We start from the raw sequence: 25811 nt of genomic DNA, 5'->3' as shown, positions 1-25811 counted from the left end.
TTTATTTTAGTGCCTCTTGATGCTTGTACTGAGACATCATCTTTGAATAATAAAAGCCATTATACTCTGCGTTTGTCTCTATTTCTTACTGCACTTAGATCTCTTAAGTACTTTATTTTAAGTTCCCTACAATTTCAATTTAAATTTTACATTGAGGATCGAACTTTCATAGAATTTGAACTATCTTTGCAAAGTTTTCGGGCTTATTTTCTTGCGCTTACTATATTTTCGGTGAAGAGATAAAATGGATATTGATTTTTGGTTGGAAGAACATAATCTTCTTACACATACAATATTTTTTTTATATATTTAATATATATATATATATATATATATATATATATATATATATATATATATATATATATATATATGTACGTATATATGTATGTATGCATGTATGTACATATGTACATACGTACATGTATATATACATACATAATACATACATATGCATACATTCATGAACAAGTTGAACTAAAGAAGAAAACACCAAATATAGACAAAATGATCAAAGAATAAAGGACTTTGACCAATACATTATTCACCTTGAAGGTTGTGATTAGACGGGGCTTATCATATAGGTAACTCCACAGAATAATCCATCCAAATAGGGCAGCAACCATTCCTAACTTAGAATAACACACAACTAGTTGACCTTTCACGAAGATATTCAATATCAAAAGCCTCCAAGCAGACAAAAAAGAACTCGCCAATCTCTTTGTCCACCTTCTTTAAATTCAGGATCGAGTGTTCGCTTCTTATCCTCTCCAAACTTTGTGAGAATGGACAAAGAAAAGAAGAAGGCAAGCAGCACAACCCCAAACCTTGACAACCCAGAAACCATTGAAACACAAAGATTAATTTTTGGAGCACCCCAGAATAAAAAAGAGGAGAAGGGTAAAGAAAAATAACTTGTACCCCACTAAAAAGAAACACTTATGCAGGAAGAATAAAACCTTACATAAATTTGAAAATGCATTTAAAAAATGTTTGAACAACACAGGAAAAATATTTGTACCTTAGGGTTCCATATTTGCTTCTCTTTTCTAGCTAAAGGAGAATTGTTCTCAGAATCTTCGATGATGGTGGTAGGACCTTCAACAGCTCGGTGATGGTAGAGTGCGGCAAAGCCTTCCATAGTTCGGCATGAGTGCGACAAAACCTTCGACAACAACGAGCCTTCAACGACGGTGAGCCTTCGATGGCGGTGAGCCTTTGACGGTGACGAGCCTTCGACGGCGAAAGCCTTCAACGGCAACAAGACTTCAAGGGCGACGAGTCTTTAAAAATAAAGAGGCTTGGACTCAGTAAGAGAGGAATGTAACTGAGAATAAGAAACCTAAACCTAAATCACAGTTAACTGTAGTACAAATAATATAAGTTCAGTTTATTTATACCAAACGGTTAAACAATATAAATAAGTTATGGTAAAAATAATTTAAGTTTTTTAAGTACAAAACAGTACTGATATACTACAGTTTTAAGTTTTTAAGTAAATTGTGTCCAACCCTAATAGTCTATTACATATTCAATCTCGTATTTGGGTCTTTGTGACTCCAAGATTCATATTGCATTGCAATTGTTTTTTTCACCCTTATAATTTCTTTCTACACCCCTATTAATATTTAAAATTCCATTTTTGTCCTTCTTTTAAATGGAAGTGAAGGTTTTTCTTAGCAAAACTTTTGTTCATTTGGCTTCTCTCTTCTTCACGGATGAGGTGCTAAAAGCAAGATTTTGACACATTAATCAAAAGAGTTGAAGATTATTATACTTTGAAGCTTGAAAGTTGGTAGTTGGTAGTTGATTTTGGGTTTGGGTTTTTGATTTGAAGTTCTTTCATGTTGTGCACGACAAAAACTTTTTTAGAGTTGTATAATTTAGAAGTTCTCTGAATTGTACCATTTGAAAGAAAAAAGTGGTTTATTCTAGATTATATCTAGAATTTGAAAATATTATTTGAAATTATATAATTCAAATCAATGAATTGACATTAGAAATTGTATTCACGATGATGTAATGTGAAATTCAATTTTAACCTTCGAATGCATGATCCAAAACTCAAAAGTGTTTTCAAATTACAAAGTTCAGAATGCAATTATTAGTTTCAAATTCTTGGAAGTTGTTTTGGTAGGAATCCTAGACGTAGTCCTTTGAACATATGACATGATTTGAGTGGTTTTAAAGTCTTTTTTAATGTGTAATTTTGAGAATTGAAACATGGGAGAAGATAGATATATAAAATACTTTTTAACACCGAATAAAATAGTTTGAATCTTTTGAGTGAAAGAGAGAATAAATGTATTTTTTGGTAAGATACATGTGTATTCATAAGATTAACATGTGAAAGTAAATAATAATCATTGAAATAACACTTACTTCAAATACATGATAATAATAAGAAGATGATATCTTATCAGAAATAATAGTCATGATATCAAGCACAAGATTAGTTATGATTGTCGTTGATATATGAATGTGAATATTATTTAGATTGTTCTAAGATAAAAAATATATTTATTGGTAGAGCTAGGCATAATTAACTTAGAAAAACTAAACTATTTTTACCAAAAACTAAATTGTATCATTTTGTAGCTTAGTTAAAAAAAATTCAACCTTTTATATTTGCACTTTAGTTAATTGCTTGAAATATGTTTTTAATTTTACCTTTTTGTTTCCAACTCATCCCATTTCTTTCTCAATCACCATCGTCACAATGATTGAGAGTTTTCGTGAAAAGTTTTGCCACCGTCGAATGCCCTGCCACCATCGAAGGCCCTACCACCATCAAAGGCCCTCGCATTCTAATAGTCATGTTTTCTTAAAAAAAAAAAAACTTAATTAGATGTGCAAAAATATAATTGCACAATTGTGTAAGTGTATCATAGAAAATATAGTAAGAATATTGTTGGAAGTCCCACATGGACTACACATAAGGCCAAATTATAATATATATATATATATATATATATATATATATATATATATATATATATATATATATATATATATATATATATAAGGGGAGTGCAAACCTCATCATAGAGCCAATTTTGTAGGGTTGAGTTAGGCTTAAAACCTACTTCTTAATATGATATCAGAACCATGGTTAGAGCCTATCCTAGCGATATTTCTTGTTTCTTGGGCATTTTTTATTCCACCCGTTGTCGGGCTGCTATCGGACCACATACAAGTAGGGTGCAAACCTCACCATACAAGCCAATTTTGTAGGGTTGAGTTAGGCTTAAAGTCCACTTCTTAACAAATACTTTATCTAAAAGTGTATAGTATAGTTTTTATATTTCTATGTAATTGCATTTTTGTTCTCACTTTACATAAGAAGTTATAATTAATGGTGCATTTGACACTACATGATTTAGTTTAAGGAAGAACACATTTCAAAAGTATAAATCCAGGAAAAATAATTATTATTAGTTGTGATAGAAATCTTTCTTTTTTTCCTCTTTGATTTATTATGCCATGACCATGCAGTTTTGATTTGCAGTGCAGTCATTAACTTTCTTTAAGGTAGTTTCGGCCACTTCGTGCCACTTGGTGCTTATTCATTGGTCACGTTTGGTTTCCCTCATGTCATACATTATTGTATGGCGCACTTTTTCTATAGCAGTGTGAGAGAGCAAATTTATGTCGAATATTTCTTCGTCTGACGTCAATTGAGTCAGTCATTGTCTGATGCTAATCAAATTTTTTGTTTTTTTTAATTAATTGTGATCATTTGTGATTATCTTTTACAACTCTACAAAACTTGAAAAGCAGAAAAACAACAAATGTAATGCAGTTTTTGGTATTTTATACCGCATGAACTATCAATTATAAGCAAAGACACAAAAGTTATGACAATAATAGTAATATTAACTTGTGATTTTTGGTTTTGATAGCTATGGTTATTGGTTTTGGTTGAATCTTTTTTTACCACTCCTTTAGAACCCTAGTTCAAGAAAAAACACTAGGAACTCTTAATTTGGGTTTGTGTGAAGTATAAAAATTATTTGAAAAGTGAACAACGATATGTCTTTAAACGACCATAACATTCTTCCAATTGTCTGATTTGTTGTTATTATATATGGATTTAGGATATAATTTTTTTTATATAGTGGGAGCTTGCAAAGCCGCTTTTTATATAGTGGGAGATTTTCTAGAAAATGTCGTTTTTTATTTTTCAAAAGTTTATTTTGTTTTTTTTTCAAACTTTGTAAAAATATTTAAAATAGTTAGACTTTGAATTTTGATCTATTTTTTTGCGGGAGCTTTTCATGATATTTTGGTGCTTTAAACAAGTTTTCAAGTCATTTGGAGTTGTTTTCAATATACCTTCATTTCTACCCTAAAGCTTAGATGTATAACGTGTAGTACACTATGAACAACGACAAACAAAAATAACAAACAAAAACAACAACAACAAACAAGTTCTTGAAAACAAAAACGAAAATTAACCTTCAAAAAGGTGGGTTCGTCGAAATAAAGTGTTGCCACCAATAAGAAAGAAAGTAGAATGCGCCTATGAAGGTGTCGCGCTAAGATAACATGAATGAATTTTCAACCTCTCACTCAAATTTTTATTGAAATTAACATATAGTGTCTGATTTTAGGGAATTTGACGTTTTATAACATCTTGACGTTTAATTCTAGGACATTGGACGTCATACGTAAGTACATTTTCACCTTTGCACCAAACATTTTCACGAAATTTACCTGATAGGATGTTGAATTACAGTCCTAAACAAAGTCTTATTACCATTTGACGTCAAATTGTAGTCCTCCTAAACCACGTATAATAATTGCATTTATTTACAAAAATGTCACCGGTCATTTTTAATGTTAGTTATTCAGTAGTTGGACATTAAACGTGTAATGTTATATGATGTTTTTGTACTAGTGTTGTGTTTGTGTGTTTGTCAATGAAATTATCGTGAGTAGATGTATTGCAGATGTTTTAGAGACATGATAGATTTGTGAGATGATGAGAAAAATTTTGAGTTCTTTAAAAAATTCTTTTGATATTAACTTTTGAAACAAAGTAATTGTAGTTGTTTTATTTTCTTAATCATTTTAATTATTTTCGAAATGATGTAATGAAACAATTAAAACTATTATATTTTGAATAAAATATACATGTTGAAAGATTAAAGTTTTTAAAAAATATGTTTTCGGGTTAGGATAAAGTTTTGAAAGTTTTGAATGTCACATTTATATTTTGAGATACTTTAGTTACCTATACCCAAAATAATTATTTTTTAAATTAACTTAAAATTATTTAAAAAATATTAAATATTTAAATTTACAAAGTTAAACATATATTAAGATTGAATAATACCTTATATTAAAGAGAATTAGCAAACTAAAATTAGCATATTGCACTATGACGTTATTAGAACGGATAAAAAGACCTAAAAGCGACATAAGATTATATATTAAATAATTTATCTCCGTTAGTTGTACCTCAATTAGGGTCTGTGTTGCCTGCCTGGCGGACACTATGCTTCTCTATATTCAAATTTTACTTTCTCGTTCATTTCCCTCCTTCCTTTTTTCTATTTCGAATTCGCTCCTATTCTTCGCGCGCTTCTGCCATTGTCGCCCTTCATTTGCGATTGCTCGAGCCTGGGTCACCCTTCAACCCATTGCCCCTTTCTTGCACTTCAGACACAACCCCCTTCTTCTTCAATCTTTTCAAAATCTTTTTTTTTTCTTTTTCAATCCAAAACCCTATTCGAATCCAGTTGAGCCCCAACACTGTTGAAGGCGATTTGGCTGCTCGATTGTGGTAGCTGGTACGCTGGTTCGTTCTTCTTCGTTGGTAAGAAGAAATCTGAAGGTTTTGCTGTTTGTACTGCGACTCTCTTTATGAAATTTGGATTTTAGAAAGATAGTTATTTTGTGCAGAGTGAATGGTGCGTGACTGATTCGTTTCTCTATTTAGAGATAATAATGCTGGAATATTGGTAGAATGAAAATTAGAAGNGAGTGTGGCTGAATNTAGGGCTATGGTATTTTAACCACATTTAAAATGAATGAAGTCAATCTGGTATTTCTGTTCTCAAGATAGGTCATCGATTTGATCTTGTTCAGTTTATTCAACTTTTGTTGTTAGCACATCCATTGATTGGAATTTTAATGTGACGCAGAGGTATTCAGGAAGTGATTTGCATGGTGTCAGTATTTAATTCTTTAATTCTTCTAATTTATTTTTTTCAAACGTTTCTTTTTATAAGTCGACCATTCTACATATAAATTTTTCCTAGCATGAATAATTTCAATCACATTTGCCATATTCATGGATGGATGCTCCAGTCTCTGTTCTGTAGATTCTGCTCTAACTCCAAGTGATGGTATTCGAACGTTATTAGTGAAGACATTTTTCTCTTCTTTTCTAACGAATGTCTGAAGGCATATTATTATCTGTTATTGTAAAATGTTGAGAAACTTGAAGGTTGTGACTTAGAGTTGCTAAACTTTTATTATCGATCATGAGAATGGATTCTATGGAACCTGTATATTCTTTAGACATTGCCTTTCATAAAGAATATAGTAAATATGTACCTTACACTTTGATCAATTCCTATATGCCATTGGTCTGGTATATTGAAGAGAAACACTGGGCAATATGATTATTTAAATTTTACTTTTATAACTCATTTAGAATGGCCTTGAGGATTTGGTTGTACTTACAGAATCTGTTTTTTCTTTATATCTGTGAAAATTCACCCTGAAATTCGTAAAGAATGCTGGGACCCTGAGCACTGGCCAAAGCATATACTTGTCCAATATACATGGTCTGTGTCATTTTAGTTCCAGCTNTGTATGTACACATTTTATATAGTTTTGTCAATNTTAATTTTTTGAAGTTTGAACAAATTTATTGTTATGGAAGCCGTTTATATAATTTACTTGCATTTAAGGTATTGGGTTATTGATGATGATATAGCAAAAAAGTTGTAATTTAAATAATTAGATTGTAATGTTTATGGGAACATTTACTGTCACTACATGGTATGTTATCTTGTTATTTCCTTTCTGATTTGCAGTGCACCAACTTGATGACAAGCATCATCTATTTATATACATGTAGTGTAGGCATTAGGTGCATCTAAGTCTCTAGTAACTTTTTTCCTTCAAATATAATGTGTGTTCTTAACTCTTATAACAGTCGGAGTATTTATTAGAACACTTGAATGAACACATAGTGCTTTGTGTCAGGTGGTGGTAGACATATGAACTTTCTTTGCTCCTATATGTATTAGTCATGTTCATCATTTTGAATAATATCATTGGTTGGGGAAAGGAACAATGGCTTAGTATGCTTTTTGAAATATTTCAGGAAGGAGCACTCAGATAAATGTGACTTCAGCATTTTTTTGTTCTGTTTTGGTTCAGGTAAATAAATACCTTTCTCCCTATTCTTTGCTTATATGGTGCATATTCAGCGAGAATATCTGGTGATTGTGAGAAATTTGGGTTATTACATCCAAATAGGCTGTCCTGTTTACTTGTAGTTGTTATTAGCGTTGGTTAGCCCACACTCTCTTTAAATGATTTTTATACTTGGCATCGGTTGTCCCGATCTTTATATATCTCTTATGTATGTCAAACATTCTGTACTAGTTTTTGAACAAGAAAAATTCTGTATAAGTTTGGTCTTTTGGTTCATTAGTGAAGCAACAATCTTTTCGGCAGAGTTTCCGGCTGATTATTTTCCGGCGGAGTTTTCGGGATTATTTTCCGGCGGAGTTTCTGGTTGATTATTTTCCGGCGGAGTTTTCGGGATTATTTCTTTTTTAATTTTTAAAATAATTTCCTCGGAAATACATAAGGGGATCTTTTTTTTTATTTGGCTTCCATTGTCTTGCTGAACGGATTTTCCTGTTGAAGCTTTTACGGGGGCTTTTGTTCATGCCGATTCTGAATGTTTTCTCTTGATAATATGAAATATCTCTTTTGTGTCCATTCACCGAGACGAGCAGAAGACAGTGGAGATTCGGTCTTGTCTTCTTTCGCTTGGTTTCCCCAGGTGGTGCGGTTGGNGAGTAGAGAAGGCTCGTCGAGTCCTTGATGCCGGGTCGTTCCAAAGTGACTTGCGCCTTCATTCCTTCATCCCCAGGTTGCAGAAGGAAGTGCAAGAACTCAGTGCGGGAGGTCCCTGCTGCATAGGTGGAGTGTGAGTTTTTTTTCCTTACTTTTACTTTTATTTGTACCTGGTATTGTGTCTCTCTTCTCCTAACCATTATGCAATGGTAGAATGTTTGGCTGGGAAAAGTCTCGCTTTGGATGTCTTCTTCTGCATGTAAGTAGTTCAAATAGTATATTTGGTTTCTCATGTAATTGCATTCACTTTTACTTTAGGAGTCACTATGATCCATATCATTCATTATAATCACACTGGAGATGTTTCACTGTTTATTTGTAAATATTTTTCTTTTATGAGATATGATGTTTTCCATTTAAACCATGACTGTATTAAGGTAACTTTGCTTGGCATAAATATTTATGCTGTAAAAATATGCTCTGCTGCTGTTAATTTGAATGTTACTTTTGGAAACCTTACTCGTAATCATGAATCAATCCGGAATGAATTTTGTTGTCATTTTCTCATATAGCTTTGTTTGCTGCAGCTGGAGGTTACTCAAGGATTTTGTGACCCTAACCCTACATAATATGTTGATAGTGAGAAAATAGAGCCAAATGTAGTTTCCTATTAGGGTTTGAAATCTAACAAGAATAATTTCCTACACATCGATTCGGTAAAGGGAGAGTTCATGAAGATTATAAAGAATGGCTACAAATGTTCTCCTGCGAGGATGGAGATGTATATCCTGTTAGCTTCTCAGCTGCCAAATTGATGTTAAGAAAAGTAATCCACTCTTCCATTGCAATGTATCACCAGTTCCTGTGAGAATTATAGTGGCTACATCTATTTTATTTTGATTTGTCTGTTATCTTGTTGTATTATAGACCTATATATTCTATATTATATGGTGTATTCTATATTATATTGTAAATATATGATGAAGCAAGCATGCCAAACAATGAGAAATGTGATGAAGAACAAAATTTACATTGTTTCTTTTTAGCAATGTAATGAACATCTCGGTAATATTTTTAGTATATTAATTTAGATTTGAACATTTTTTTTAATATATGAATATTTAACTGTATGACCATGAACAATATAACTTTTTTTCCTTCATTTATCTTAATAGCCCACACTCTCCAAAGCAATCACAGGACGCTTAAGGATGTACTAACCACCTTTTTCCCTAATCTCACGATCCAGAGGAGAGCTTCTTCTTATACCCAAAGAAGAACCACCAATAACCCTATCTTCACCTTTTGCTTTTTATCAGTGGGACCCACTCCAAATCAATTCTTTCATTCAAACCAAAACCAATTTTTTTCCTCCTTCTCTGTTTTAAACAATTTTCTAGAAGAACAACTCACTCTCACTTCCGATTTCTCGCACCTTGAGGCCTACTACTCCATTTCTTTCTTTGCATATTATTTTCATCATTACTCTATTACATTACAATTCAAAGACAACTCTAATATGCACTAAAAGCTCATGTTCCCACCATACACAGAAACAGTCTCCTTTTTCTTTATTTACCTTCCAAACACCCTTTGCTTCCTTCCATACAATTTCCTTCTTCTTACAAATCTTCTCCTTTCCTTTCAATACCAAGGGTAGAGAAAACTCCATGCAGTACACTCAACCTAAAATCACAACACATTCTTATGCCCATAAAATGTCACACACTCTTCTTCTACCTAACTCTCTGCTGCTTCAACAATTCTCTACTCCCTCACTTATCTTCTGTTCATTCACAACATCTCTAGGGCTACTCCTATATTCCTCTTCACTGGAAACACCCTATTTTTCCCATGCAAATATCACTCACTCTTCTATTATTCATTTGTTTCTACTTCTTTCCTCTTGCTTTCATTCTAACGCTGCTCTCTTCTATCCCCACGAGAGCAAAGACGTGTGCAAAGAGTGTGTGGAGTGCAAGCAAATTGTAAGAAGGAAATTGTATGGAAAGACGTGTGCAAAGTTACTATGTTGGTATTGAAAGGAAAGGAGAGGATTTGTAAGAAGGAAATTATATGGAAGGAAGCAAAGAGTGTTTGAAAGGTAAATAAAGAGAAAGGAGACTGTTCTATGTATGGTGAGGACATGAGCTTTTAGTCCATATTAGAGTTGTCTTTAAATTGTAATGTAATAGAGTAATAATGAAAATAATATGCAAAGAAAGAAATGGAGTAGTAGGCCTCAGGGTGCGAGAAATGGAAAGTGAGAGTGAGTTCTTCTTCTGGAAAATTGTTTAAAACAGAGGAGGAAAAGTTTAGGTTGGTTTTTGTTTGAGTGAAAGAATGGATTTAGAGTGGGTGCCACTATGATAAAAAAGCAAAAGGTGGAGAGAAGGTTATTGGCGGTTCTTCTTAGGTATAGGAGGAAGGTCTCCTCTGGTTTATCTCGTGGGATTAGGGAAAAAGGTGGTTAGTACATCCTTGTGGGTTCTATGGTTGCTTTGGAGTGTGTGGGCAATTAAAATAAATGAAGGAAAAGAAGTTATATTTTTCAACATATTAATATGATCATATATTAAAAAAAATGTTCACTTCTAAATTAAAATACTAAAATTATTATCGAGATATTGATTAAATTATTTAAAAAAAAAAAACAATGCTCAATTTTGTTCTTACATTTCTCATTTTTTTGACACACTTGTTTCATCATATACTTACAATATAATATAGAATATACAGGTCTATAATACAACAAGATAGCAGATAAATCAAAATAAAATAGATCTAGCCACTATAATCTTCACTGGAACTGGTGATACATTGCAAACAAGCCAATACGGAAGAACAGATTTCTTTTCTTAACATCAATCTGGCTGCTGATGGACATCTCCATCCTCCCAGGAGAACCTTCATAGCCATTCTTTATAATCTTCATGCACTCCCCCTTTACTGAATCGATGTCCAGGAAATTATTTTTGTTAGATTTCAAACCCTAATAGAAAATTACATTTGGCTTTGTTTTCTCACTATCAACATATTCTGTAGGGTTAGGGTCACAAAATCCTTGAGTAACCTCCAGCTGCAGCAAACAAAGCTATGTGAGAAAATGACAACAAAATTCATTCCTGATTGATTCATAATTATGAGTGAGGTTTCAAAAAGTAACATTCAAGTTAACAGCAGCAAAGCATATTTTTATAACAAATATTTATGCCAAGCCCATAAAAGTGACCTTAATATAGTTATGGTTTAAATGGAAAACATCATGTCTCATAAAAGAAAAATATTTACAGATAAATAGTGAAGCATCTTCAGTGTGATTATAATGAATGGTATGGATCATAGTCACTTCTAAAGTAAAAGTGAATGCAAATATATGAGAAACCAAATTTACGATTTGTGCTACTTACAGGCAGAAGAAGACCTCCAAAGCGAGACTTTACCCAGCCAACCCATTCTACCAGTGCATAATGGTTAGGAGAAGAGAGACAAATTTTGAGAAATCGGGAGTATCTTTCTGTGTATGGAAAAGGCTCGAATACAACAAGTGAAGGTAGTGTAAACTACAGGTTGATATTCAAGAGTGTTATGTTGATTTTAACTAAATTTATTATTATTTAATTCAGTAAGTATTTTATTCTTTTTAATATATAATCCACATAAATTTTGCATAATTTGAGTCATTAAACTATGATAGATATAACGTATGTAATGTTGCTGTCAGTTTTAAAATAGCTTTCATTTAGCACCATACCAAATATTACACATTTAAAACAGATATATATTACATAAACATCATGGTCAAATAAAAGAAAAATGTAAAAGCTAGAACTATTATTGAAACTTCTTAATTTAAGACTATTACTCACTTGATATGAAAAGAGTTTCTTTGGGGCTGTTCCAGTTGCCCTGTACTTTGCAAATATCTCTTCTACCATCAAGAAATCTTCCCCTCTTTTGGCCTCAATAAATGCCCTCTTTTCTTCCGCTTATCTGTGGATTGTAACAGAAATTCTTATAGCCTTCTTGTAAAAATATTAGTTATTCAAAATGCTTACTTTTTTAGAGGTTTCAATAACTTAAAAATATAGTTTTCAATTAACTTAAGTCCTTAAAATCCCAAAATTTCAGAGACAAATAATTTATATATTAAGAAAGAAATTGAAATAAGTAATTTATACTATGAAAATAACAAAGATAATTAATGAGTAATTACTTAAAAGAATTAATTGAATGATGAAAACCAAAACTATTATAGATGAATTAAAAACAAAATTATTTTAATATAATTAGATATGTAGAGTTCTCTGCATATATAACTTTATCAAAGGAAGCACATTTAATATCGTCACAGTCACAGAATACGTTGTCTCCATCTCCTGTACAGAAAATAGTATTTAATCATTAAATTACAAAATTATTCATATGAGGTAATGTTTAATGAGGTACAAACTTGACCAAGTTAACTGAACGTCTGTGATTTGCATACTGCAAAAAAGTTATTCCATTGACACTAGCCACACAATTGCTAAAGTGGTTTTCTCAGAGTAAAAAGTGATTTGCCATTAACAAGGCTTTGTCACAACATAAAAATTTGAAGTGGTTTTCGAGCCAGTTGTATGGAAAATGAAAATGAAAAGATGCCTAGAACTCTTAGTTAATCAATTTTTTCATCCTGTAGAAAATAGAAACACAGACCATTATGTATAGATCAAAATAAATGGTTACTTCTAAAACATTAATAGCAGAGCCAGTGACACTCTACTCCTTAAAAGGCTAACGTAGAGGAATAGAAGAATGAAGTCTGAAGTACACACCTGCAAGCATGGAAGGATGACAGGTCTTCTCATTTGTAAATAATGAATGAACATCAAAACATACCTGAAATTAAAATTAAATTATAGTTTTTAAGCGATACTATCCGGTCATCATATTTAAATGAACTTATTTGACCATGTCTACTTTGATTTTGCAATATTAGGATAATACCTTGCCTAATTATAATGAAGTCAACAAATATTAAATGCCTATTTATATTGTATTTCTCTTGAGATATTTCAGGGCCAGGTTTATCAGAAGCAAAACCATACAAATTGATTTTTCACCCTTTGGCAGGTCTTTGCATCATAAGAAAATCACTGGTTGAGGCGTTGAGGTTGGAACCTTGTTCTGATTCTGAGACAGACCAAAACACACTATCAATAAAGGGTACCTATTTCTGTTTACAAGCAGAGGGATAAGTAATATGTGTTTATCGTTCATCGCATATCATGAATGGTCTATACATGACTGAGTCTTGAGGGGGATATTCTGTCACAGAAATTTCATCAACAAACTGGTAGTCTAGTAATATTTTAACAACCAAAACAAACAACAATTGTTATTAAAATCTCAGAATACTTACATGGTCTTGTCTTCTTGGATCTCAGTTTGTCTACATGAGACAAAAACTCATGAAAAACAGATAAGAAAAAAAAGTTGCATTTATGGTGAGGAGGAGCCAGGAAGACTTAGGGAAGCTTCGTCCAAGGGAACGAGGTTCAAGCAAGAGACTCAGCTCCACGTGCGAAGATCAAGGCAGTCAAATGGTTGCATTGACTTTGTGATTGGATGAAGGGTCTGACAGTCAGAGTGGAAAAATGGTTCCACGCAAACCAGTTGATCAAAACAAAAATTTTGGTACTTCTTTTCTTCTAAAGTTATGCCATTTTATTATTTTTTAAAACACATTACCTTAAAAAGGTTGTTTTCATGAGACACTTTTGAAAATCAATAAACTATTGAGAACACAGTTAATGCATGGTAAAGTAAAATAATTCTACACACTCTCATGCTTAAGTATTACAAATTCATTAACTTCATAAAAATTAAAGTTGTATTATTTTAGTTCAAGTTGACATCACTTTTTCATTTTTAAAACTATATCATTCTAATAATTTTAAAACCAAAATTACACTAAAATGTTGTATTATTTTAGTTCAAGTTATAGCAACACATAGTTTTGCAAAGGAGCGAGATTCAAACCTGCCATTCCAAATCTTCACTTTTAGCCTCACTTCCAAATTCAAGCTAATCAAGCGCTTCTCTAGCTCACCAATTTTCTGGTACACCAAAAATGTAAGAATCATCTTTCAAAGTAACACTTAAAACACCTACTATACATAACAAACACCCATGACTTGAACACTGAGAAGCACTTTTAAGTGAACATCCCGGTGCTTCTTTTACTAGTTTTTCTCCTTTTTCATACAAATTTGACAAGACATTATTTCAATGGACCAATGTCCTGAGAGCATAAAACAGAAAATGTAAACAAATCTATTAAAGCTGCTTACCATAGGCCTAAAACAAGATGAGGTTTTCTTTTTAAACTGATAAGCATATTTGTTATAATTGAAATTCATTTTATTGAATTTTTCCTTTTTGGACGAAACTTTATGAAAAGAGAAAGTCATAGATTGCAGAGACTAAAGATAATCAAACCACAGAAAGGACAAAATGAGTTGCCAGCTCAACAGCAATTATTTCCTTCCCACTCAACCTTCCTCCAGTAAATGCCAAGAATTCACCTGTAATATTATATGCATGGTTACATCTCTGATGAGTCAGTAAAATTTTAAAGACACTTCTACTGTTATAGAAGAATAAACAGCAAGGAACATACAAGTGTAAGGGGAATAGAAGGAAAGCACTTATAAATTGATAATAAACTAGGAACTAAGGAATTTGTTTCAGATATGAAGTACTGAGACTAAATTAATTTGCAGGAAATTCAAGTGGGGATGGGTCCCTGTGGGGAGCTAAGATATCCATCTTTTCCTGAAAGCAAAGAAACTTGGAGGTTTCCCGGCATTTAGGCCACAAACAAGATTTATTAGCACAAACATTCCAATGTAAGCATAATTTTTTTAGCTAAAGCAAAGATCATTCACAGATACAATGACTCCACAATACCTGAAAACAAACACTCATTTATAATGCAAGAAAGTCATAACATATATCCCTTTTGAAAGGGAAAGGGAAAAACATTATTACGGCGGCAAACCCTAGAAAACGATGAGCCTTCGACGGCTGCAAAAGTGAAAACTATTATCAACTAATAACTCTCAAACTGAAAAGAACATAGAGTAACCAAAACTAACCCTACAGAAAAACTATTATACAACTACTTTTATAGAAAAACTAAAGGAAGGGAAAGAAAAACCCAAACCATGCTTCGGACTCCTCTTCGAGTGACTTCGCACCAGCTTTAACAAAGGGTTTATTCGCACCCCTCAATCAGCTTCTTTTGCAGCTTCCATCCTTTGTAGGCATCCTCTGGTCCATGAATAGAGCCTCCTATTACATATTCGGGAAGTAACCATGAAACTCTCTTCGCATTTCTCTCAATTCTCTCTCGAACCCTAGCTTCCAGGTTTTTGGAGATGAAATTCTCAGTTGGAGAAAAATCTGTGCTTCACAGTTAAGTCCACTGAACTGAACTGGTATACAGTTTAATTTCTTTTAACTGTAAAATAGTTTAATTAGTTTTAGTTAAAATAAGTTTTGTTTTTCTTAAGTATAATATAATATAGGGAACTCTATTCTGACTATATTTTATTGAATTATAATCAGCTTTAGATTTATAATGTTTTAATTTGTTTAAACTTATTTTGTTTGTGTGTGACTGTCATCATACTTTTATATGAAAACAAATAATCGTATAAGTATTGAGGAAGATGTATAATAATAAAGAAAATGGTTATATCCAAAGATATTTGGAATAGTATTTTAGTTTTAGATTTTTCCTTTCAATAAAGTTTGTGTTTGTAAAACAATTTTTATTTATTTTTTTCTTGAGATTTCAAATAATAAATGAATAATTTTTGTTAAATTATGTAATTGGTGTTAAATACAAATTTTAGGAAGCTAAAAATTTGGTATCAGAGTGAAGTATTATATCTTAAGGTATGTGGGAAGTGAGCTTAGTGTGCATCCTCTGTTAGAGTATGAATGTTTGTGTAGTTGTGTTTGTTTAATTGCATTTATCTTGGGTGTTATTGGAAGAAGACGAGAGAACAAGATATCCTTATCTGTTCACTAAGTACAGTTTCGGGAATGAATTTTTCTTCTTTTTTTGTGGGGAAAATTTAAGATAGGAGAAATTTAATTAAGTATAATAATAAAATGATGAGTTAAATTTTTTTTGGATGATTAAAATGATCAAACAAGTTAAATAATTCATTCGGTTCAACTCCTTCCAACAATTTTTTTTTTTGTTTTAAACAATTTCTAAAATTTATTTTGGAATATTTGTGAAGTTGGGCTTCTTGTTTTTTTGACTTTGAGAAAAGTAATGAATGTTAAATGGATAAGAATCTGGTTAAAGCCTAAATAGGCATCCAGGAGATTTATTACATTATGGCAAGCTGCTTTTATCAATACTAAGTTATGGATAAGCATTCTTAGGGAATACCTTGTTGAGATATGTGTAGTCTACACACATATGTCATTTTTTATTGGCCTTTTTTACCAACACAACATTAGTCAGTTAGGTTGTATAAAAACTTTGTCGTTTGTATAAAGAAACCAAGTGTTGTATAAAGACTTTATCGTTTGGACAAAGTATTGTTTAAATTCATAGTATCATTTAGCCAAGTAAACGCTTCTTTCGTTTTTGTCTTTTCTTAGACAGATAACGTTTAACTTGTTTTAAGCTTTATTTTATATTTTTATCTTTGTGTCTTTTAGTTTGTTTTTTGCCAAAGACATTGTCTTGACCCGTTTTGCTTTCGAGAGCTGTGTTGAATACCTTTTTTAGGTCTAATAAGCATCAAGCGTTTAACTCCAAATCTCTCATATGCTTTAGGCACAATAGTGTTTTTCTAAGTTTTTCTATGTTGTGGATTCAGGTTCTAAGTTTTGTGTAGGTTTTTCTAACTCTTGTGTTTTCACCTTAAGCTGTTTTCATATTATTTTCCCGTTTTAATGTTATTTGATTAAACTTAAAAGCATGAGAGCGTTTAAGCACATAGATGATTTTTTCTTAACATTGTAGACACCATAATCCTTCTCTTCATAAAATATAAGTCCGCTCTACGGTAGGCACAAATTGTTCTTACAATGCCAAATATATTTTGTAAGAACTCCAACAAACATTCCAAACGCTCCAAGCTTCAAACTCTAGGAGTACTCATCCTCTTTAATGCTTATCCTCTTCAAGTCGGGTAGGGCTTGTGCCTGCAGAAGACACTCCAACGCAAGTTAACCAAGTGCACCAACAACAATAAATGCAGTAATTAATGAACATAATCAACATACCTTGTAAAATGTGTTATTTATACTACTTTTCATCGGTCCTTACCAAGATAAGTTTGGATCATATGGACTAATTACCTGTTAATATTACATTATTTTAGATAATTATGGATCATTATGACTAATATGTAGTTTACATAATCTTGTCTTAGTCAAACAAGTAAGGTTAGATACATATTGAATTAGTAGACCGATATGATTAATCAAAGAAATTAATCATATCATGCTTAAGGAAAACTTGGAGTAAACAATACACCAAACATTTTATAATAGTTTATAATAAAAATTCATATAAAGTAACATTTTTTCGAGATAAGTGTAGTTTTAAATAGGGTTAAATATGTTTTTAGTCCCTATACTTTGGGGTGATTTTGGTTTTAGTCCATTTTTCAAATTAAGGTACAATTTAGTCCTTCAACTTTAGAAAACTCTGGTTTTAGTCCTTTTTACCAAATTTTTTTAACTTTATTTGTCGTCTCAAATGCGTTTCTCAGTTAACATTGAAGCAAAAATGTGTCAAATAGTGTAAACAATCTAAATGCTATAATGAAACGTGCTTGAAACAGCAAATAAAGTTAAAAAAGTTTGGTAAAAATGACTAAAACCAGAGTTTTTTAAAGTTGAAAGACTAAATTGTACCTCAGTTTGAAAGAGAGACTAAAACCAAAATCACCCCAAAATATATGGACTAAAAACATATTTAACCCTTTTAAATATTATAAAATGTATTAATATTTTATGACAATTATACATACTATCACAAAAAAAATTGAGTTTTTCTCTTTAAAATTTTATTTATTTGATCAATTCTCTACTTGAATAATAAAAAGTGCATTTTTCTTTTTAAATTTTATTTATTTATTCAATTGTCTACTTGCGTAACAAATACTTGTACATAAAATACACTTATATGGCAAAGGTTTTTGAACAAAATTTTTAATGATTTAATAGATTAATTATAATAAAATTTTACTTAAATTTAATGTATTCAAATACATATAAAATTGTTTACTATACAAATTTCTTAATTCAATCAATGATTATTTACAACAAATATTTAAATCATCTCAAACTTCACGTAATATTTCATTCTTTAATAGCATAAGTAGCTGAGTATCTACATAATTAAATATTTATTCAATCAATAAAAGATAAAAATAATTAATTTTGAAATATTTAAGATATTGGAACTAATTGTATATTATCTCTTTCTAAGAGTAACTAATGTTTACGGTATGAAACACCCATATATTTACGTTGATCATAAGTGTAAAAATCACTTTCCAAATTGGCTTAACTTAACATGTGTCCTTATAAACGTAAGTGAAGGAGAAAACCGTGGATCACAATTTGTGCAAGAAAAGGTACAAACAACAAACACTTGTTGAAAGATGCAATGCATTGAGAAACTATATAAACTACAACAAAGAATGGCAAATGTGCATCAGAAAAATTAACATCGAATATCAATACTTAATTTTTCACTCAACACAAGATGGATTCCCAAAACGCGAGCTTCAATGCTGGGCAAGCCAAGGGCCAAGCTCAGGTCTACCCTCAACTTATTCCTTTTGTAGTGTGTTGATGTTAGAAAATGTATCTTTAACAATATTTTTACAACCGCTTATATGACAGTTTGTGGTTGGTCAGTTTCAAATATATAAACCAATAAAATAGTAATATATAATCTGTTGTCTAAAAATTGTTAAAAAAATTATTAAAATATTATAGTCCCTTGATTTTGACGAGTGCTCAATATTTAGAAATTATTAACAAGTTTTTGTATAATATTGTAGGAAAAGGCTAGCAACATGATGGACAAGGCTAGCAATGCTGCTCATTCTGCTCAGGACTCCATGCAACAGGTTTTTCTATGCTTTATTTCTCAACTTTTACCCAAATCATGTTGTAACATTCATGTTTAGTCCATGTTTATAATAACATTCATATTGATATATGGATGCAAATAGTTTCACATGGTTGTTGAATTAGAAATTAACATGACTAAAGTGAGTGTATTTTGTTGTATACAGGGTGGGCAGCAAATGAAAGAAAAGGCACAAGGAGCTGCTGATTCTATCAAGAATGCTTTGAATTCAAAGAATTAATGAAACTAAATGGATCTTTAATTTTGGACTTCCCTTCCCTTCAATAAACCTTGTTCTTGTTCATCTACATATTTTGTATATGTAGCAACATCATTCTATTTTATTTTATTTCGAATATAATCATTTTCCTTTGATTTGGGTAACCAGATTATTTAATGATGAAAGACTAAAGTTTTAAATTTGAATGGTTCTAAAGGAGACAATAAGATCTAACCATTTATAATTGATAGTATATACTAGTTCATGCTGAGTTCCTTTCAACAAACAAACAAGTTTATCTATCAGTTAAATTACTTCTCAATCCTACTATTTGTTTTAAATTCTATTAGGCAAATAATTGGATGAATTGAAGCATTTTTTAACTTAATCAAAATTACAATTGTAACTTGAAATATAAATTTATTCAGTTTGATTTACCTTTTAATAAAAAAAAGAACTAAATTTAGTTTCTTATATTTCAGAACTTTAACGTGAAATTTTCTTCCAATTAACACGAAATGAGTGAGGTTATGTTTTATTATTTTTAAAATTGAAAATTATAATATACTTAATATGAGTTTCTTAAATTAATAAAAAAAAAACTAAGAGCAATTAAAAGTAGAACTCAATCACAACAATTATTTTTTTGTGTTAGACTAACTGTTTTTTTTTCAAACAGTTTAACATTAATAACCTAATATAACATTTTTCGTTGTCTAGTCTTAATGAGGTACATTGATGTTTTTGTCATAATAAATAATATTAAATTATGATAAACAATTATTTTAATTTTTTAATTTGAGCTTCACAAATGAAACAATTTAGTTGAAAAATAATCATTAAACTATCAAGCTTAGAATGTTTAACGTCACTCAAACTTCATAAATATAAGATAAACAATTTTATTAGTTAAAGAGTTAAAGATAACACTCAACACATGCTTTCATTATATAGAAAACACGAATTCTTTTTTGTTTTTGTAATCTGTATAAAATATACAAAAGTTGACTTACTGATTACAATGAAGATTTTAATACAATAAATCAAATATTTTCTAAAAGTGTACTTTAAATTTGGTATTATCAATATAAATAAATTAAATATTTTCTAAAAGTGAATTTTAAATTTGGTATATAACAAGATGACTGCAAAAAAGAAAGTTATTAGTTAAAGGCTATCACTAATTGATAAAGACCATTTTTTATAATGATTTATGGATTGTTTGTGTGAATTTTAAAGCTTTTTATGATAGTTGAATAATATATAGTTATTGAAAAAATAGTGAAATATGTCATTTACCCAACACCTTACTATAGTTAAAATTTCAGTTGTCTAGAAATTCTACTTTCTAAGATGGATTTGGTTATAATAGTCATAAAAATAGCATTTTCCGCTATATGAATATTTTTAACCATCATAGAATGCATATATTTTTTTTATGAAAGATATATATATATATATATATATATATATATATATATATATATATATATATATATATATATATATATATATATTGTCACATAAATGCATTTTGCTCTTAAAAAATTTATTTTCCTATTTGTCTAACAAATATGGATGTCTTATTATCACATAATATTTACATTTATAATTTTCTAATTGAGACGTGCACAAGTTAAATACGAATAATATAGTATAATTTATATATTGAAATTGAATATATTTCATAATAAAAATGCTAACTTATTAATTATTTAGAATATTTTAAAAAGATTTACCTTGATCAATCTCAATTAAATCATAATAATTCCAATACTATATTAGTGTCTTATGAAACTATTAGTCACATAATACCATTTTGTGTCATTGACCCAAGTACCATCATTGAATGTAAGTCACATAGTTTCAAAGTTGAATAGATTAATACTAAAATATACAAAATTGAGTTCAAAAATAAAATTTTAATCTTATATCAAAATTCTTGATGAAATGAGATATATAAGAATTCAAGTTGAAAGTAAACACTAAATTTGGTTTTTTTTATTTATTATTAATTAATATTTTTTTAGTATTAATTTGTATGAATCATATGAATAATTCAAATATCTTTTAAATTTAATTTAAAAAAAAGAAAACAAAAATATTTTTTAGATGTTGAAGAAATACTAATCCAAGAATCTTTTCTTTTATAAAATCTTATTTGACCTGTAAGGACATTTTGCACAGAAAAAGAAATGGATATATTTTAACTAATCTTATTTGTCCTTTAAAGACATTTTGCAATAGAAAAACTTCTAAACTTTGTTAAAACTAATAAAGACACAAACTACAAAACATGAACAACATTATGATACCATATACTGCTTTTTATATTAAAAGGTAAAAAAAAAAAAATTAAAGTTGAAAAGAAAACATTTCTAGCGAGTTAGTATAACCATTAAATAATGTGACAATAATATTTTTTTTTTACAGTGAGGGGCAACATTCCAAAATTGGCATGGATGTGTTGTTTGAAATGCAAGTGAAGGAGGAAAATTTTAATCTCATTTAGTTTGTGTGGTATAACATGAGAAGAAGCAAAACACGTGTTAAAAGTGACAACTCATTGATAAACTATACAAGTTACATTTAGAAAATGAGAAAATGAATAAAAACTAAATTAAACAAAATTTCATTTTCTATCACAATTTAATACTCTCAAAATGCGAGTCATAATGTTCAACAAAACCAAGGATCAAGCTCTGGTCTACATTCAACTTCTTCTCTTTGTAGTTTATCGATGTTAATGTATGTTTGATATTAAAAAAAAATTGACAGTCTTAGTATAATATCACACGTGGACAATAAATTTAAGGTTTAATACCTATTTTGGTCTCTCCTTTAGGAGGGTTTGTTCAAAGTGGTCCCTCTTTTTTTCAAAAGTTCACTTAAGTCCCACCTTTTGCAAAAACTGTTCAAAGTGGTCCTTTTTGCTAACGGCGTTAAGTTCCCTAACGGCAAAGGTGCCAGGTGTCTAACATCTGATTATGTGGCATAGTTAATTGTTTTAAAAAATCTTTATAATTGTGACGTGTAAATTATATTAATTAGGGTTGGATTAAAGAAGGATTTAGGGGTAATTAGGGTGAGAAGATTGGGACCACGAACCCTAAGGTGAATTTCATCAACACCAGTTCCATCTTCCTCTACGTCGGTGGAAGAAACCGCCTCAGCAATGCTAGAGAACCCTTTAACGCATAATCGAAACTGAAAACGATCGCACCTAACACATTATCAAAGTATTTAAGTTAGAATATTTGTTCTGGGAGAGAAAAGGGAATAGTGGGAGTTGACGCTAACACCGCGACAGGCTTGTCTCGCAGCGTGACGCCACATGTTCGATGAAATAGCGGAGAGAGAGGGTTGGGAAAGAAGAGGAGAGGGAAGAGAATCGAGTCCCTTGGCGAGGCAAACGGAGGGAGGATGTTTCGCAAACTGGTGACTAGGATATTCTATCTGCTGCCTTGGTTGTGGCTGTTGTGGAAGTCATTGGGGCTCTCATGTATAGGGCTTCTCTTCCTTTAGTTACATGAATAGAGGCCTTATTTCCTTGTTTAATTATTGGAAGGCTGGCCTTACACTGGGACTTTTCTTAGATTCCTTTAAATATTGATTTGATCGCATTGATGGATGAGCAATCCCTTCTATGTGAATTGAAATTTCCCACTTTTCTTATGATGCTTGGCATTTATAATGCACATGACTCATTGCCATTGCAGTAATCTGTCCCCACTATTTTTGATGAATACTGAAGTTACACTTAACTCGATGAAAGATGGATCTTGTTCAACTTCTACGGTTAAAATTCCTGAAGTTCAGGTCCACATTAAAGGGCATTGAAACATTCAACAACTTCACATTTTCAATTAACTCTACACCGGCTTTGGTTCAACCAACTCCTGGAACATCATTTCACTCCTTCTGTCCCTTATTTCAATCTTTCATCCTATAATCCGTGTTGGCATCAGTTCCTTGATAGTAGTGGGATTGCTGGTATTCATTTTGCAGGGGCATTCATACAAATTGGAACTTGTGAGATGTGGTATACAATGATGTGGAACTTTGGATCTTTTTGCAAGAAATACAACACTGTTTTAAATGTCCAACACGGAATATGTGTCTTTTCCATACAGAGGATAGAATATCCCAGTCCCAGATAGAATACCCAGTCACATGTTTCGCCGCCTTTGGACTGAACGAAGTTTTCGAAAGAGAAGGATGCAAAGCCACCACGGCACAAAAACCCTCCCTTGACACGAACCTTGACGAACAACGCCCACTAACCTGAGGACGAAGATTGAACCCAATTTCAATCGCGCTCACGAACCACGAACCCTAAGCTCACTCCAATTTCAATCCCAATCCCAATCACAATTGAATTCCAATTACCCCAATCTTCTCACCCTAATTACCCTTAATTCCTTTCTTTATTTTACCCTAATTAATATAATTTACACGTCATAATTATAAAGATTTTTTAAAACAATTAACAATGCCACATAATCAGATGTTAGACACCTGGCAGCTCTGCCGTTAGGAAACTTAACGCCGTTAGCAAAAAGGACCATTTTGAACAGTTTTTACAAAAGGTGGGACTTAAGTGAACTTTTGAAAAAAGGAGAGACCACTTTGAACAAACCCTCCCAAAGGAGGGACCAAAATAGGTATTAAACCTAAATTTAAATTATCGACATAATTTTATAAACATAAATTTATCAAATTATTAACGAATCTTATAGACAAATTTAGAAATTTTAATTACCAACAAATTTATTATTAATGGACATAATACATATTTCATTTATCGACAAATTTATTTTTGTCTACAAATGAAATATGTATTACCAAAAGAATAATCTATTAGTAAAATTTGTCGATAAAAAGAGTAACATATTTTTCACTCAAATCTTGTGTTTAATGTCTAAACACAAAATCCTTTTCTTCATCTTCTCCCACATCGCACAACCCAACAACACTGGAACCTAGGCCAAGCCTTTTCATCTTCATTTCTGTTTCATGCCTAAACTATAGGACCGCCGAACTACCATGTTTGTCGAGACACCACATGCATTCTCTATTACCTTAGCCCTTTTTAATATAACCAACACTTTACCACACAAGTACCAACATAAAGAAGAAAAAGCAGACAAGAGAAGAGGAAAGAAAGGAAAAGTGGAGTGTGGTCATGGTGGCAGTAGTGTTACACGGTGGGGCTCTATCAGTGTCATTGGAGTGTGATTGGGCGAGCTGCTAATTGGGTAAGTTGCCGATTGGCCGAGACGTTAAATGGTTGAGCAGTTGAACAACCGAGTTGTCGACTAGTCGAGTTATTGACTGATCGAGTTGCCGACTCACCCAAATTGTCAAGTTGTCGACTCACCAAGCTACCAAATAGCCAAGCTCCCGAATAGGCCGAGCTTAAGAAGATTGGTGTTTACCAAAGGATTTTTCCTTCGGTTACTAATAAATTTTTCCTTCAGTAATCACTAATGGATATAAATTTTCGTCGAGCTGTTACTTTGCTGACCTGTTGAGTTATCGTGCTTATAAGTTATCAAGATTAGGCTATCATGCTTCTATGTTGTTAAGTTGTGAGGCTCTAAGAGCTGCGTTGATTATGGCCATGCTAGAATGGTCAAAACTCAAACAACAAAGGAGAAGCTCGAGCATTTGGGGAAAGCTTGGCCAAAGAAAGGTTTTATCCACAGGTTCCCAAATGGAGCTAAGCTAGGGTTGTACATTACCATATCGGTAGATAAAACAGAAACAAAGTTTGTTATGCCAGCAACACACACTCTCACACAAAAAGGGGATAAAGAGAGTATTAAAGGTCGATTTTAATCGATTTGACTAAAGATCGGGACAAATATATTCAGACTAAAAGTTAAGATGGACTACGGTCTAATAATATATTTAAAAATAATAATAGTTTTTCAAGTTTAAAATAAAAGCCCAAAAGCTAGCTTTGATCCACAATAATTTTGTGAACATTTTGATCTTATAGACTTTGTCAATAAAAAGCTTTTTGACCGTGTGAACTTTTTTTTGTCTCAATCAACCTAGATCAAGACCAAGGGATGAACCAAATTGAAAGATCTAATCAAACACTAGCTCACTATGTTAATATAATTTTGTTCTCTAGACGTCCATTAAAAACCTTAATTTCTATAACTAAACATATATTTCCTCTATATACATAATCAGTTAGCTATTTTTTTCATCCATTATGTTTGCTATTTAAATTATTGCAAGGTATCTTTTTATCCAATGGAAGACCAGATCTTCCTTAGATGATTTTCAAACTATAAATACGTAAACTATTTTTCTTCTATTATAGTGAATTAGCTACATCGTCTAACACTTCATAATATAGGAATGTCA

At 31.2% G+C, this 25811-nt stretch overlaps 2 protein-coding genes and 1 long non-coding RNA gene across 23 annotated transcripts; 2 read left to right on the top strand and 1 right to left on the bottom strand.

Annotated features, from left to right (window-relative positions):
• The first annotated feature begins 5485 nt into the window (after positions 1-5485).
• LOC106767180 lies at positions 5486-9142 on the top strand. The gene is made up of 5 exons (XR_001376137.2): positions 5486-5821; positions 7343-7398; positions 7986-8179; positions 8260-8305; positions 8634-9142. It is a non-coding gene; the product is annotated as an uncharacterized LOC106767180 (long non-coding RNA).
• A 1539-nt stretch (positions 9143-10681) lies between these two features.
• LOC106774848 (nuclear poly(A) polymerase 3-like) lies at positions 10682-15543 on the bottom strand. 21 transcript variants are annotated; one of them, XR_002669182.1, is made up of 8 exons: positions 15257-15543; positions 15001-15117; positions 14071-14615; positions 13451-13665; positions 12864-12927; positions 12367-12425; positions 11916-12039; positions 10682-11125 (listed from the first exon to the last, which is right to left on the bottom strand). XR_002669182.1 is itself a non-coding variant. In XM_022785081.1 (3 exons), exons 1-3 carry the CDS (start codon positions 11982-11984, stop codon positions 11039-11041), a joined length of 309 nt encoding a protein of 102 aa, XP_022640802.1. In that variant the 5' UTR covers positions 11985-12260; the 3' UTR covers positions 10682-11038. The 21 variants fall into 21 exon arrangements, 1 of the variants encoding a protein (XP_022640802.1); XR_002669180.1 differs by having other exon boundaries at positions 13152-13665; positions 15257-15542; XR_002669166.1 differs by having other exon boundaries at positions 13137-13665; positions 15257-15541.
• A 3257-nt stretch (positions 15544-18800) lies between these two features.
• Positions 18801-19472, top strand: LOC106769305 (stress-induced protein KIN2-like). The gene is made up of 3 exons (XM_014654877.2): positions 18801-18892; positions 19140-19208; positions 19377-19472. The coding sequence occupies exons 1-3, from the start codon at positions 18839-18841 to the stop codon at positions 19449-19451; spliced, it is 198 nt and encodes a 65-aa protein (XP_014510363.1). The 5' UTR covers positions 18801-18838; the 3' UTR covers positions 19452-19472.
• Positions 19473-25811: the final 6339 nt, after the last annotated feature.

Source organism: Vigna radiata, chromosome 1, assembly GCF_000741045.1.
Source record: "Vigna radiata var. radiata cultivar VC1973A chromosome 1, Vradiata_ver6, whole genome shotgun sequence".
NCBI classification, from domain to species: Eukaryota; Viridiplantae; Streptophyta; class Magnoliopsida; order Fabales; family Fabaceae; genus Vigna; species Vigna radiata.
Note: the sequence above shows the minus strand (reverse complement) of the source record. Positions and strands in the feature narration are given on the sequence as shown.